The sequence below is a fragment of the Temnothorax curvispinosus genome, unplaced genomic scaffold (genome assembly GCF_003070985.1).
Source record: "Temnothorax curvispinosus isolate PA1 unplaced genomic scaffold, ASM307098v1 QBEX01001474.1, whole genome shotgun sequence".
NCBI lineage: Eukaryota > Metazoa > Arthropoda > Insecta > Hymenoptera > Formicidae > Temnothorax > Temnothorax curvispinosus.
In genome coordinates, this window is record NW_020211254.1 from 415 (window position 1) to 15,363 (window position 14,949).

General features: G+C 30.9%; 2 protein-coding genes across 4 annotated transcripts; both read left to right on the forward strand.

The window, feature by feature from the left end:
- Positions 1-552: 552 nt before the first annotated feature.
- LOC112463917 (odorant receptor 49b-like) lies at positions 553-7,367 on the forward strand. Of its 3 annotated transcripts, none has more exons than XM_025030618.1 (6): positions 553-793; positions 1,099-1,490; positions 5,064-5,399; positions 5,556-5,757; positions 6,601-6,756; positions 7,139-7,367. In XM_025030618.1, the coding sequence occupies exons 2-6, from the start codon at positions 1,129-1,131 to the stop codon at positions 7,187-7,189; spliced, it is 1,107 nt and encodes a 368-aa protein (XP_024886386.1). In that variant the 5' UTR covers positions 553-793; positions 1,099-1,128; the 3' UTR covers positions 7,190-7,367. The 3 variants fall into 3 exon arrangements, with proteins under 3 accessions (XP_024886386.1, XP_024886395.1, XP_024886404.1); XM_025030627.1 differs by having other exon boundaries at positions 553-740; XM_025030636.1 differs by lacking the exon at positions 553-793 and having other exon boundaries at positions 1,069-1,490.
- Positions 7,368-10,255: 2,888 nt separating this feature from the next.
- On the forward strand, positions 10,256-13,313 carry LOC112463932 (odorant receptor 22b-like). The gene is made up of 6 exons (XM_025030649.1): positions 10,256-10,272; positions 10,517-10,909; positions 11,753-12,085; positions 12,223-12,424; positions 12,591-12,746; positions 13,125-13,313. Exons 2-6 carry the CDS (start codon positions 10,548-10,550, stop codon positions 13,179-13,181), a joined length of 1,110 nt encoding a protein of 369 aa, XP_024886417.1. The 5' UTR covers positions 10,256-10,272; positions 10,517-10,547; the 3' UTR covers positions 13,182-13,313.
- The last annotated feature ends 1,636 nt before the right edge of the window (positions 13,314-14,949 follow it).

Genomic DNA, 14,949 nt, shown 5'->3' on the forward strand with positions numbered 1-14,949 from the left:
ACACGTTCTTTTCCCTTTTTTCAAGACACGGAATTCTTTCTATATTTAATTCATTGTTCCTTATTCCTCTCATTGTGCATGACCCCTAAAGGTATATTTGAAGGATGAATGCTGCTCTACTTCGACGTTATAATTTCATGAAAAAAGGAAGGGAGGTTTGAGCACCAGTAAAAAAAGAACAAGAACAAATGACAAGTAAGAAAAAGCTTGAGAATTCATCGCGGTTATCAATGCATAGTTTAACGTAGGTTATATCGATCGTTAATAATTAATAGGATACACAGCCATCAAACGTTTCAGCTCCGCCATTCTAGAAGTATCTGTAAAGTCAATAGCTATAGCAAGATTAAAATTTCAGAGAAAATTTAAATATCTATAACTTAAGTATCATAAAATTATAACCTATGCCGATATTAAATAAAGATATAATTATTTATTCAATATTTGACAATTCTATCATGTATTTTCTTTACTTTACCTCTAAAAAAAATTATTGCATCTAAAGATATATTACCGTAATATATTTAAGTTTTGTTACTGTGTATATACGTGTTCCATATCGACTTATAAATATATTATTTCACGAGGTATGCTGTATTGGGGGATACGAGGGATACGTGAAATGGTTAATAAAATTACCAGTTGCGAAGGGTAGAATTATGGGAACACATGCATGTGGATATCAACATCTAAGAAATTCGATCCGCTACAGCAAGGCTATAGACTGTCGACATTTGCCAGTCAGTCTAAAGATTTTGGTGCTTGCTATACTTATCAGTTGTGATTGCTTAAAGTATTTTTTATTATAATAATAATTTGATTTATTTCTTTACTGCAAATATCACAATGTTTACTTACAATTATTAAATTAATTAGGAAGCTTATATGGGTAGAAATGCAATATTTTTATTATTTACAAATAACATTTGTAAATAATAGAAAATAAAGGAATAAATCTATTAAATAATTATGATATAAATATAGAAGCATTCTTTAATTGACAAAATTGCAAATTACTTGAAAGATACGTTTAATTAATAATATTGTACGTTACACAAAATTTGCAGGAAATAATTACATGTATTGTGTGCTTCGCAGGTGATATAAAAGAAGATAATATTTTAAAAAATGCGCATACTTAACTTGCTTTTTATACTTTTAACGATATGTGGATGTTGGCGACCAAATTCTTGGTCATCACTGTATAAACGTGTAGCGTACTATGTGTATACAAGCATAATAGTTTTCATAATAAATACCTTTATACTATCGCTATTAGTAGAAATGACTCTAATAATGGACAATACCGATGAGTTTTGCGATAATTTCTTTTTACTAATAGACCTGTTTAATACTTTCTTTAAAGCATTCATTTTGCTTATAAATCGCAAAAACATTAGTATGCTAATCGATATACTGACAAAGAAACCATGTGAACCGTCGACATCGGCTGAAATAAATATTGTCTATAAATTCGATAAAAGTATAGAGTAAGTATTAACAAGCATCAATAACATCATAATATACCGATAATTACTTAATATTAATGAAACTATTAAAATTTATTTTGTGTTATTTTTCACATTTGTACGTAAATTTTTCTTTTTTTTATTTAAATTTATTTACACATTTACACTTGATATAATTAATGTATCGAGAATAGAAATGTGCATTAGAACACACCTAAAAATTATTAAAAATATATTGTTTTTTTTATTTAACCCATAAAGTTCCCGAAGTCTTTTCTGTTTTGTTATTATGTATCTTGGCTTTTAATAAAAAATTTTAGAATGTATTGATATTTAGGCGTAAAATGAGTTGCTCTTTCCGAAAGCGGTGAGAGAATGGAATATCTGAAAGAAAAGATTTAAAAAGTTGAAGGGGTGAAAGTAAAAAAAATAAGTGGTCAAGTCTTTCTACTGACAAATATTCAATTATAATAACTAATTTCATCTGCTTCTTGAGTAAAATAAATCTATATGATTATTATTTGAGTGACCTATAATACCTATAAATTTTACTTAAAGCGATATACAAAATTATTTATTAGTTAAATATTTTTTAGTAAATAGGCGACAATATAAAAGGTTAAAGCTCTCGCAACAATAAACAATTACAATATAGGCAAATGAGAGCCAAAACGCAGGTAGCAAGGCGACAAAATTAACTGTATTTAAACACTTATATAAAGAACGATCAAACGTTTCGAGTCTTCGCTTTGGACCATCCTCAGTGATGAAATATAAAAAAAATTACATGCAATCAAGTCGTCGTCAAACAATAAAAGATCGCCATTCCAGCCATGCCGTCAATTCCGCAGAGTCCGCATTGCCATAAATCCTTCGATCGAGTACGTCGTCTCAATTCGTTAAACAGCGGAACGATGCAATTTCCCGGGGCGACTGTTGCCTTAATTAAACACAGAACTGTTACAAAATCTGACCAATCAATCGGGAAACAGAAGACAAGCAGTATTACCTGACAGTCACCACGTGGAAATTAACGGACATCGTCATCGAAACGTAACTTATTATCATTGTGTTTACTGTAAAATGTATAGGTCGCGTCGTTATTGCGGGAGAGCGAAACTAATACTGTTCACGGGAGACACGACGTGTCGAGCACAACAAATAGGCATTAAATATATAACCCCGAGAGGCGAAGTTACGTATGCGAAATTCTCCCGATAAACGCTGCTCAACTTCGCCGTGTTCTCCTGCAGATTAATGCCATTGGCTTGGCGCTTAATGTGAACCATCTCCGAGACGCTCCTTCAGGTATAAGATCTTTCTCTGTCCAAAATCGTGACATTATCCCAATCGAACTCATGTCCTTCTAAGCGGTGCTGGGACACGACCGACAAATTTTCCGCCCTTCCGCTAAACTGATTACGGTGTTTTTTAACCCGCGTGCCAGACTGTCTCTTCGTTTGGCCAACATAAGAGGCGTCGCAATCACGTCAGTTAATTTTGTAAACCACCCCACTCTGTGCAAAATCATGCAATACATCCTTGTGTGGCTTAACAAACCGATTTAGCTTATTTATACCGACGAATGCTGTGCGGCAGCTAAACTTTTTTAACGTGTTGCTAAGAGCGTTAGAAATTTTGTCAATATAAGGAATGACAAAAAACTGATCGAATTCCCCATTCTTAGAAGTCGAAATACGCGAATCCGTTACCCCCGTCCTCCCCTGTTCGTCGACCAATTTGAGCAACCTTGTCTTTACGTGCTTAAAAATGAAATCCCGAGGATATCCGTTGACCAAAAGGATATTGACAAGTTTACTCAAATTTTCTTGGTGATATCTCGGGTGAGACAATAAAAACGCCCTATCAACCAAGCCAATAATCGTGCCTATTTTTTGACAGGTCGGGTGGTGGGAGAAAAAGCTTAAATATCGCTCCGAAAAAGTTGGTTTGTGATACCAATTGAATTCAATTGGTATCACATTCCATTGTTGACCCTTACCGTGGTATCAAAGAAATTAATCGCCCGATTACGTCCAACTTCAACCGTAAATTGTAATCTCTTATGAAAGGAATTAAATATTTCCAAAACTGTCTTGACAAGTGAGAGCGGGATGGACATCAAAACGTCGTCCACGTATCTGCGATAAATCGGTATAAAAATGGGAAGGCGTTCTAATGCCTTCCTCTCCAAATCTTGCAGTACTAAATCAGCCACCACAGGAGACGGAGAGGATCCCATCGGCGAACCAAACGTTTATCTATAAACTACCCCATCAAAAACAAAATACGTTGAATCCAGTACAAACTGGATAGCTCTCAAAAATTCTTCCTGTGGTATCGTAGTGTTAGCTGTGATGTAAGGCTACCTATCCTTAATACCAGTCAGAACTAACTCCGTAGGAACGTTTGTGAACAGCGAGACCACATCAAGGGAAATCAGCTCGAAATGGTCTTCCAATCGTGTACCCGCCAGGCTCCTAATTAGCTCGAAGCTATTTTCCACGCGACTGTTAGCTTTAGGCACGCTCCCCTGTATTATATCTTGTAAGAACTTAGCTAATGGTTGTAGCGGACTGTTAACGATACTATGATCCTGAGCGGACAGTTGGCTATGTGAATCTTCGGAAGACCATATGCTCATGGGATAACGTCGTCAGTGCAATTGAGGAAATTATACTGTCTCTGTGTGATAAATTTCTTTCCTAGCCACGCTTTAAGGAGAACCTTGAGATCTGTAGTTATTTTACCTGTAGGGTCCTTATTTAACACTAAATACGTATTCTCATCTCCGAGCATCTCTTTCATCTTCCCCATGTAAGTGCCCCTGTCCAAAACTACAGTGGGGTTACCCTTGTCAGCCTTAGTGACTAATATATACGTTAACATTATTTTTAAGAAATTCCTTTGTCTCACGGAGCGCTTGAATTAATGGACGATCGTGGAGCTGGATCGGCATATTTCCGAAAACTACTTTCTTGATGGTTTGTATACAGTGATTGTGAACGCCTTGACGAAAGTTGGGGGGAAAACAATTCACACTCGACTCGACGTACTTAATAAATTCACACGCTATTTTTCCCCCGCTTCTAACCTGTTGCATGGAAAAATTTGGACCTAATTGTAACAGTCCTTGCACCGCGGCTGGCAATGTGACGGACGAGAGAGATTGGTTAACCATTAAAGCGAAGGACCGAAACGTTTGATCGTTCTTTATATAAGTGTTTAAATCCAGTTAATTTTGTCGCCTTGCTACCGGCGTTTTGGCTCTTATTTGCCTATATTGTAATTGTTAAATAGGCGACGTTACTTACTTATTTACATTTAATTTGAATCTTTGTATTCTTTTTGGATCTCCCACTTTAATGCCGACTTCATTTTTGGAATGAGCAACTCCTTTATTTTACTATATAAAATACGGTCTAAAAATTTTTATTACAACCGGAGTTAAGGATTTAAAAGGGTAAAAAGTAATTATTATAAATAAATAAATAAATAGGTAGATAAATAAAGATAAGAATAAAAAATTTACATAAAATCTAAGAATTAAGATTATTATATATGTATTTGAGGAACATTTTATAATTATTTTAGAAATACTACTTGGTACTACGTATATCTGGAGGTGATAGCATATTTATGGATGGTGCTATCTCTTTTAATCAATAACTTCAGAAATAGAATATTACCGTACAGAGCATGGTTCCCATTTGATTATTCGTCAACGTTTCGGTTCTCTCTGATGTTCACTTATCAACTGATAGGTATAGCTGCGGCAAACATCATTAATATTGCTTGCGATTCTCTCATCTGGGGATTATTAGTCCATATTTGCTGTCAAATTGAGATCGTAACTCATCGCTTGAGAAGAATTATATCTCATTCAAACGTTCTTCGCGATTGTGTGCATCATCATTATGATATATATAGGTTAAGTTTTACAATTTTGTCAATCTTATAAATCTTTACAATAGTTTTTAAATTAATATACATGTATTGTTTACATCTGAATATAATATCGTTCTCATCAAGTATATATTTTATTAAAATATATGTTATTACACAAACAAAATTATTAAATTTTAGGCTTGCGTTTATCGTAAATGAAAGGTTTAGACTGACTATTGCTATGCAATTTATAACAACTACATCGGTGGTATGCTTTTGCTTTTATCAATTAAGTATAGCAACAACGAAAGCCAGACATATTGAAATTATATCATATGTATCTGTTACTTTGATTGAAATCTTCTGCTATAGTTGGTATGGGAACGAATTAAAGACAAAGGTATGGTAATAGATATTTAGTACTAGGAGTGATGGGTATCTATGCTTTTAATTAAATGCTGATGTTATTCTGTATAAATTTTGTTGCAAAATTCTAACAGTCTGTTATCAAAACATCTTAATACCTACGAGGGAGGGAGTCCCGTTTACCTACATTCCCAATTGCCAATAGCTTTGTTTGCTTACAACATTTGCCGACAGCTTCGTTTGCCAACATTCCCGATTGCTTACAGAGCGATTGTCAATATAAGCATTATATTGCGCACATGTAATAATTAAAAATACGAATGTGCGTTTGCGCACATGGTCTTATTATGCACAAACTCATTGCACATGCCGATTGCGCACATGACATTATTGCGTACACAATACACAAAAGTTGGAAATCCGTGTATGTGCGCAATAACGTTATGTGTGCAATGTGTATGTACGAAATAAAGTCATGTGTGCAAAAAGTATGTGCATGCGCAATATAAGCGTGTGTGCAAAGTGTTAATATTTAATAATATTCTTATTTCATGTGTGCAATGTGTATGTGTGCAATAAAGTCATGTATGCAATGTGTTTGTGCGTAATAAGGTCATGTGCGCAAACTTATGTTCGTATTTTTAATTATTACATGTGCGCAATAATGCTCGTAGACAATCGCAAATCGCTCTGTAGGCAATCGGAAATGTCGGCAAACAAAGCTGTCGACAAAATGTTGTGGGCAAACAAAGCTGTTGGAAATCGGGAATGTAGGCAAACGGAGCTCCCCCTCCTCTACAAGGTATCAGTAACATAAATATATTTTGTTTCTTACACAAATGCTATCTATATGGATACGTTGCACACATTTTAATAGAGTCAACAAATGAGTGACAATATTTACGAAATGGAGTGGCTGACGTTGGACAAAAATAATAAAAAGTCTTTAATGATAATAATGAGGCGAACAATTGTACCTATTCAGATTACTTGTGCTTACATTGTTCCCATGAATCTTAATACATTTATGGGTGTTAGTATAAATATTATGAAAGCTAATTTCGTCAAATTTTAGTTTTAGATATATTTAAATATGTTCTACGTATTTAAAGAATGATTTATTATATATTGATTTATTGCATTATTAAAATATTTTTACAAATTCAAACAAATTTTATGAATTCAATTTTAATTATTTAATAAATTAAAATCATGTATATGCTGTTTATTAAATAAATTCGAAAAATACTGAAAATTTGGAATTATTATTTGAAATAATATATAAACAAATTTCAGCACTATATGTTTTTAATGTTAAAATTTAATGTATTTAATATTAATATTGACGAAGTCAGCTGTATTAATAACTGAACAAATTTAGATAAAGATTAAGATTGTCTGTTTACTAATTCTAGATACTTAAAACGTCTTATTCTTTTTACAACTTACTTATACAAAATGTGTAAGTGTGATTTTATGAGAGACTGATGGACTTAAAGCACTACTCAGATATTAATATTAAATCTGAGAAAAGGCAAGAAAGGAAGAAAGAAGATAGTATATTTGCAATTAGTAGTAACAATTAGCATTATAGTTATTGTCACCTAACACACTACATTTAATGTATCACCTTATTAAAGTAGAAAAATAGAAAAGAATAATTAAAAAGTGTTGTTTATTTTATTGTATATTTTTCTTATATTTTTACATTTATTAACATCTATTTTTATATTTGTATTTTACATTTTATACTTTCTTGCTTATCCTGCCTTCTATGATACACTTTGTAATATAATTTTCACATGTTCTGTTTGTAAGGTGAGAATCAGAATCAGAAATTACAGTGCCTAAAATCAATACGGAGACAGAATCATATACGGCAACCTTTCAGTAACACGCAGAATAATTATGAAAAAATAAAATATTTTTAACTAAAGGGAAATAATATTATAATTGCATTATCTTTATTAAAATGTATAAAAATGATAAAATTGTCGACAGAGAGTATTCGTATTCTTTCGTTTCTTATATGCCACTTCTAGTATATTTCAAAAATGCTAAAATTTTGGAAATATAATGGTAAATAAAATTTTTTGCAAGAGATATTCTTCATGAATGCATAATGCAACATAATCGTGTTTTTGAATTTGTATTTATAATACAGTTAATGTCATAAAAATATTAATATTGTTATGTTAATAAAGATGTCAGCGCAGTCATTTTGACTTGCAGATATTAAAATGACAAAATGTGTTTAATTGCAGCTTTTTGCTATCGCTGTCAATAAAAAGTTCAGGTTTACTATTGCTATTCAATTTATGGTAAGTATGTACAATGATGGTATGTTTCTATTCATATCAGTTAATTAAGTCGACCACACAAGGAATGAAAAGTACGTTCACCTGGCGTTATGGAAGTATGTATTATAGCATATGCTGCATGATGAGTGACGCAAATAATTTTTTATTATTGATATATAAATGAGATAAAACTGAAGGTACGCAATCTTCAAAATAATGAATTATGAATAAATTATTATTAAATAAAATAAATAAATAATAATAATTAATTATGAAATTAAAGCCTTGTTTATACATATAATTGATGGCTATATTTTAATATTATTTTGCAACAGATATATAGCCGGCAACTTGTGAGTAACATTTTCGAAATTGAATGGCGTAAGTTTGATCGAAATGTTAAAAAAGATTTTTTCCTAACGCGAGCGTGAAATGGGCCGCTTTTCGCGCTTGTTTTGAGTGAGCAAAACGATCCATTTCTCCACTAGTTGAAAAATGGAGCCATTTCTCAACTAGTGGAGAAATGAAATTGTAAAACAAGCGCGAAAAGCGGCCTGTTTCACGCTCTTGTTAGAAAAAATAGTATAAACAACTCGTGGGAAGAGTGGTCGAGCCCAAATGAGTGTGATGGTCGCACTCGCTTCGCTCGTGCGACCAACTTCACACTCATTCAGAATCGACCACTTTTCCCACTAGTTGTACAATATACTAATTATTGATTATTAAACGTAGTACAATGCTCAATGAATTCACTAGTGCTTATATTATTTCTATTGAATCTTGATTCTTTTGCGGGTGTTAGTATATATAAAATGTTTGTTTTATCACAGGATTAAATAAATCTGATTGAATTTGCAATCAATAACAATATGTATAAATATCCAAATAAGGTAACATAAATCATTTTAGTTGTTTAGTTTTAGTTATTCATGTACGTTAGGGATTCAATTTTATCGTCGCTACAGCGGACTGCGCTATAGAGTAACAATACAGTAACAAAGGAAAATAGATTCCAACTGTTAAATCATTTTAAACTATTCTTAATTAAATTATTCTTTGACTACTAATTTATTTAAAATTTCTATTAAATTTTAATATAAAAACTTATTGTGGGGATGCGTGTGTCGATGTCGATCAGAGATGATAGCGATGGAGAGGAGTGTATGATTAAAGGTAGCGATGGTATGTGGAGGATGCGTCCCCAAAAATACCATGTGACTCTTCGGCGAGTCGCGATGGACACTCCACTATATGCTCGTCTAACTCTTGTCCGATGAGGCGTCGGTGAGAGTGTCGATCGGGACAATGAATGTTGCTGTCGAATTTGTTTATATATTTGGTCGGCGCGTTCGAGCGCTCGCGAGAAAACGTGGCTGAATATGTTGCTGTCTTGGTAGGGGCGCACGCGCGGCCGCCACACTTATTATTTTTAAATAAACGTTTATAAAAATGTTTTTTATTCAAGTTTACATATTTCATTATTTCTACATGTTATTATATTAAAATCAATTATCAATCTTTTTTATATGAAAAGCCATATTTGAAGAATAAATGCTGCGCGATTTTGTCGTTATAATTTAATGGAAAAGAAGGAAGAATTGATCACTACAAACATTCTAGAAGAAGAACAAGTGACAAGTAAAAGAAAGCTTTAAAAATTCAACGTGGTTGACAATGCGTTAACGTAAGTTATACCGATCGTTAATAATTAATAGGATACACAATCATAAATCGAACGTTTCAGCTCCGTTATTCTAGAAGTATCTGTAAAGTCAATGGTTATAGAAAGATTCAAATTCAGAGAAAACTGAAATATCTATAGCTTAAGTATCATAAAATTGTAACCTATAGGTACCGATATTAAATAAAGATATAATTTTTTATTCAATATTTGAGAATTCTATTTCGTATTTTCTTCACTCTGCCTCTGAAAAACATTATTGCATCCAAAGATATATTACCGTAAGGTATGTAAATTTTGTTACTGTGTATATACGTGTTGCATATCGCCTCATAAATATATTATTTCACGAGGTATAACATATTGTGAGGGATACGTTATAAGGGATACGTTATGAATAATGAAATTACCAGTTGCGAAGGGTGAAAATATATGGACACACATATGGATGTATCTTATACATACTAAGAAATTCGATCCGACAGCAAAGCTATAAACTGTCGACATTTGTCAGTCAGTCTAAAGATTTTGGTGCTTGCTATACATATTCGTTGTGATCGCTTAAAAAGTATTCTTTTTTTATAATAATAATTTGATATTTCTTTACGGCAAATATATCACAACGTTTACTTATAATTATTAGATTAATTAGAAAGCTTATATCGTTAGAAATGCAATATTTCTATTATTTACAAAAAACATTCTTTAATTGACAAAGTTGCAAATTATTTTAAAGATACGTTTAATTAATAATGCTGTACGTTGCACTAAATTTTTGCAGAAAACATTTACATGTATTGTGTGCTTCGCAGGTAATATTAAAAAAATATAATTTTTTAAAAAATGCGCATACTTAAGTTGACTTTTATACTTTTAACGATGGCTGGATGTTGGCGACCAGATTCTTGGTCATCACTGCATAAACGCGTAGCGTACTACGTGTATACAAGCATAACAGTTTTCTTAGTAAATACCTTTACGCTATCGCTATTAATAGACCTCACCCTAATAACGGACAATGCCGACGATTTTTGCGATAGTTTCTTATTTATAATGGACATGTTAAATGCTTGCTTTAAAGTATTCATTTTGCTCATAAATCGCAAAAACATTATTATGATAATCGACATACTGATGAAGAAACCATGTAAACCGTCGACATCGACTGAAATAAACATTCTCTATAAATTTGATAAAATCATAGAGTAAGTATAGAGTGTTAACAAATCATCAATAATATCATAATATATTTTATTATTGTTTAATATTAATAAAATTATTGAAATTTACATTGTGTTACTTTTCGTATCTAGATCTTTTACGTAATATTTCTTTTTCTCTTTAAATGTTCAAATTCATAAATCATAAAATTAATGTACGGTAAATAGAAACATGCAATAGAGTTATTAAAAATATATTGTTTTTTTTTAATTAACCCATAAAGTTCTCCAAGACTATTCCGTTTTGTTACCATGTATCTTCAGTTTTAATAAAAATTTTTGGAACGCATTGGTATTGAGGCGTAAAGTGAGTTGCTCTTTTCGAACATCTGGTTGGCGATGTAGTGTGGATTACTTGGAAAAGAAGATACAAAAGTTGAAAGTGGAGATAAAAGAGTAAGTGATCTCTACCTCTTACTGACAAATATTCAACTAATAACTAATTTCCTCTACCTTTTTGAGTAGACGAAATCTATATGATTATTATTGACCTATAATATAAATTCTACTTAAAACGATAGACAAAATTATTTATTAATTAAATATCTTTCAGTAAATAGGTGGAGTTATTTACTTATTTACTTCTAATTTCAATCCTTATACTTTTTCTGGATCTCCCTTTAATGCCAATAATACATTTTTGGAAAAAAAATTACCTTTATATGTATGTACCAAATGCGGTCTAAACCTTTTTATTGCATACGAAGTTACAAGAATTTAAGAGCGTAAAGAATAAATAAATAAATAGATAAATATAAAAATAAAAAAATTATATACAATTTATGAAGATAATGTATGTATTTGAGGAACATTTTATAATTATTTTAGAATTAATACTTGGCGCTTTGTATATTTGGCAGCGGTAACGTTATCATTTTTCGTGTTATCTTCTTTATCAAGCTTGAAAAATGGAAAATTGACATACAGAGCATGGTTGCCATTTGATTATTCATCAACGTTACTGTTCTATCTGGCATTCATTCATCAAATGATAGGTATGACTGTCGCAACAGTCGCTAGTATTGGTTGTGATACTTTCATCTGGGGAATATTAGTCCATATTTGCTGTCAAATTGAGATCTTAACTTATCGTTTGAGAAGATTTATATCTTATTCAAACGTTCTTCGCGATTGCGTGCGTCATCATTATGATATATTCAGGTTAAGTTTTACAATTTTGCCAATTTAACAAAATTTACTCAATAATTTTTAAATTATTATCGTGTACATCTGAATATCGTTCTTCCAGTATATTTTATTCAAATATGTTATTATACGAACAATTTGTTAAATTCTAGACTTGCGTTTATTGTAAATGAAAAGTTTAGACTGACTATTGCTATCCAATTTATATTAACTACATTGGTGCAATGCTTCTGTCTTTATCAAATAAGTATAGCAACAACGAAAGCCAAACATATTGAAATGATATTATATATGGCTTGTATTTTAATTCAAAACTTCTTCTATTGTTGGTATGGAAACGAATTAAAGATAAAGGTATGGTAGATATTTAGCTGGTATGGTAGGTATAGATGTTCTCAATTAAATGCTGAAATTCTAATAGTATTAAATAATTTTAACATCTACGAGGTATCAGTAATATAAATATATTTTGTTTCTAACACACATGCTATCTATGGATACATTTTACATATTTCAGTAGAGTCACCAAATGATTGACCATATTTTCGAAACGGAGTGGCTGACATTGGACAAAAATAGAAAAAAGTCTTTAATGATAATAATGAGGCGAACAACTGTACCTATTCAGATTACTTGTGCTCGTATTGTTCCCGTGAATCTCGAAACCTTTATGGGTGTTAGTATAAATGTTATAAACCTAATTTCGCCAAATTTTAATTTTAGATATATTTAAATATGTTCTATGCATTTAAGGAATAATTTATAATATATTGATTTATTATATTATTAAAATATTTTAACAAAAATATATATTATCCATTAAATTTTAATTATTTAATAAATTAAAATTGTTCACGCTATTTATGAAATAAATTTGGAAAATATTGGAAATTTGGAATCATTATTTAGAATAATATAAACAAATTCAGCACTATATGTATTTAATGTTAAAATTTAATGTATCTAATATTATTGTTGACAAAATTAGCTGCGAATTTATTAATTACTGAACCTATTTAGATAACCATGAAAATTATTTGTTTACTAATTGTAGATACTTAAAATGTCTTATTCCACTTACAACTTACTTACACAAAATATGCAAGTGTGATTCTATGAGAAGACTGATGGACTTAATGTACTACTCATATCATAATATTAAATCTGAGAAGAGAAAAGAAAAGAAGAAAGAAGATAGTATATTTGCAATTAGTCATAATAATCAGCATTAGTTAACTTTCATCTAACATAGTATTTAACATATCACGTTATTAAAATAATATAAAAAGATAATCGAAAAGTATTGTTTATTCCATTGCATATTTTTCTTATGTTTTTACATTTGTTATTAGCTGTCTTATATTTGTATTTTACATTTTATACTTTCTTGCTTATCCTGTCTTCTATGACACGTAAATAGAATATAATTTTAACATGTTTTGTTTGTATCGTGGGAATCAGAAATTACAATGCCTAAAATCAATACAAAGATAGAATCTCAAAATTTACTTTTGCAAATAGAGAACTTGGGGCAAGACAGAATATTTCATGTTTAACCATGTGAAATGACCACTAAGCACTAAGTATAAAAAAAACAATCCACTTTTTCAACACAAATCCTGTTATTGCATCCTTCTTTACATGTAAAGATGGTTGAAACTAACAAACATGTATATGAATAATTAATTTAGAAAGCAATATTTGAAAAAGTGTCATTTGTAGCGTCTTGCAAATAGGCAGGACAAGACGAGGCACTTTCATTTACCCGCCCTAACCGTTTTTCAACACGGTCTTCCTTTTTTTTTCAAGACACGGAATTCTTTCTATATTTAATTCGTTGTTCTTTATTCCTCTCATTGTGCATGAGCTCTAAACTTATATTTGAAGGATGAATGCTGCGCTACTTAGACGTTATGATTTCATGAAAAAAGGAAGGGAGATTTGAGCACTAGTAAAAGAAGAAGAAGAACAAATGACAAGTAAGAAAAAGCTTTGAGAATTCAACGCGGTTATCAATAATGCATAGTTTAACGTAGGTTATATCGATCGTTAATAATTAATAGGATACACAGCCATAAATCAAACTTTTCAGTTCCGCTATTCTGGAAGTATCTGTGAAGTCAATAGCTATAGCAAGATTAAAATTTCAGAGGAAATTTAAATATTTATAGCTTAAATATCATAAAATTATAACCTATGCCGATATTAAATAAAGATATAATTTTTTATTCAATATTTGACAATTTTATTCTGTATTTTCTTTACTTTACCTCTAAAAAACATTATGTCATTTAAAGATATATTACCGCAATATATGTAAATTGTTACTGTGTATATGTAATATGTTACTGTGTATATACGTGTTGCATATCGACTCATAAATATATTATTTCACGAGGTATACTGTATTGTGAGGGATTCGTGAAATGATTAATAAAGTTACCAGTTGCGAAGGGTGGAATTATGGGCACACATGCATGTGGATATCAACATCTAAGAAATTCGATCCGCTACAGCAAGGCTATAGACTGTCGACATTTGCCAGTCAGTCTAAAGATTTTGGTGCTTGCTATACTTATCAGTTGTGATTGCTTAAAGTATTTTTTTAAATAATAATTTAATTTATTTCTTTGACGGCAAATATCACGATGTTTACTTATAATTATTGGATTAATTAGAAAGCTTATATGGTTAGAAATTGTAGTATTTTTATTAAATCTTTATAATAAATATAGAAGCCTTCTTTAATTGACAAATGTGCAAATTACTTTAAATATGTTTAATTAATAATATTGTACTTTACACAATGTTTGCAGGAAACAATTACATGTATATTGTGTGTTTCGCAGGTAATATAAAAGAAGATAATCTTTTCAAAA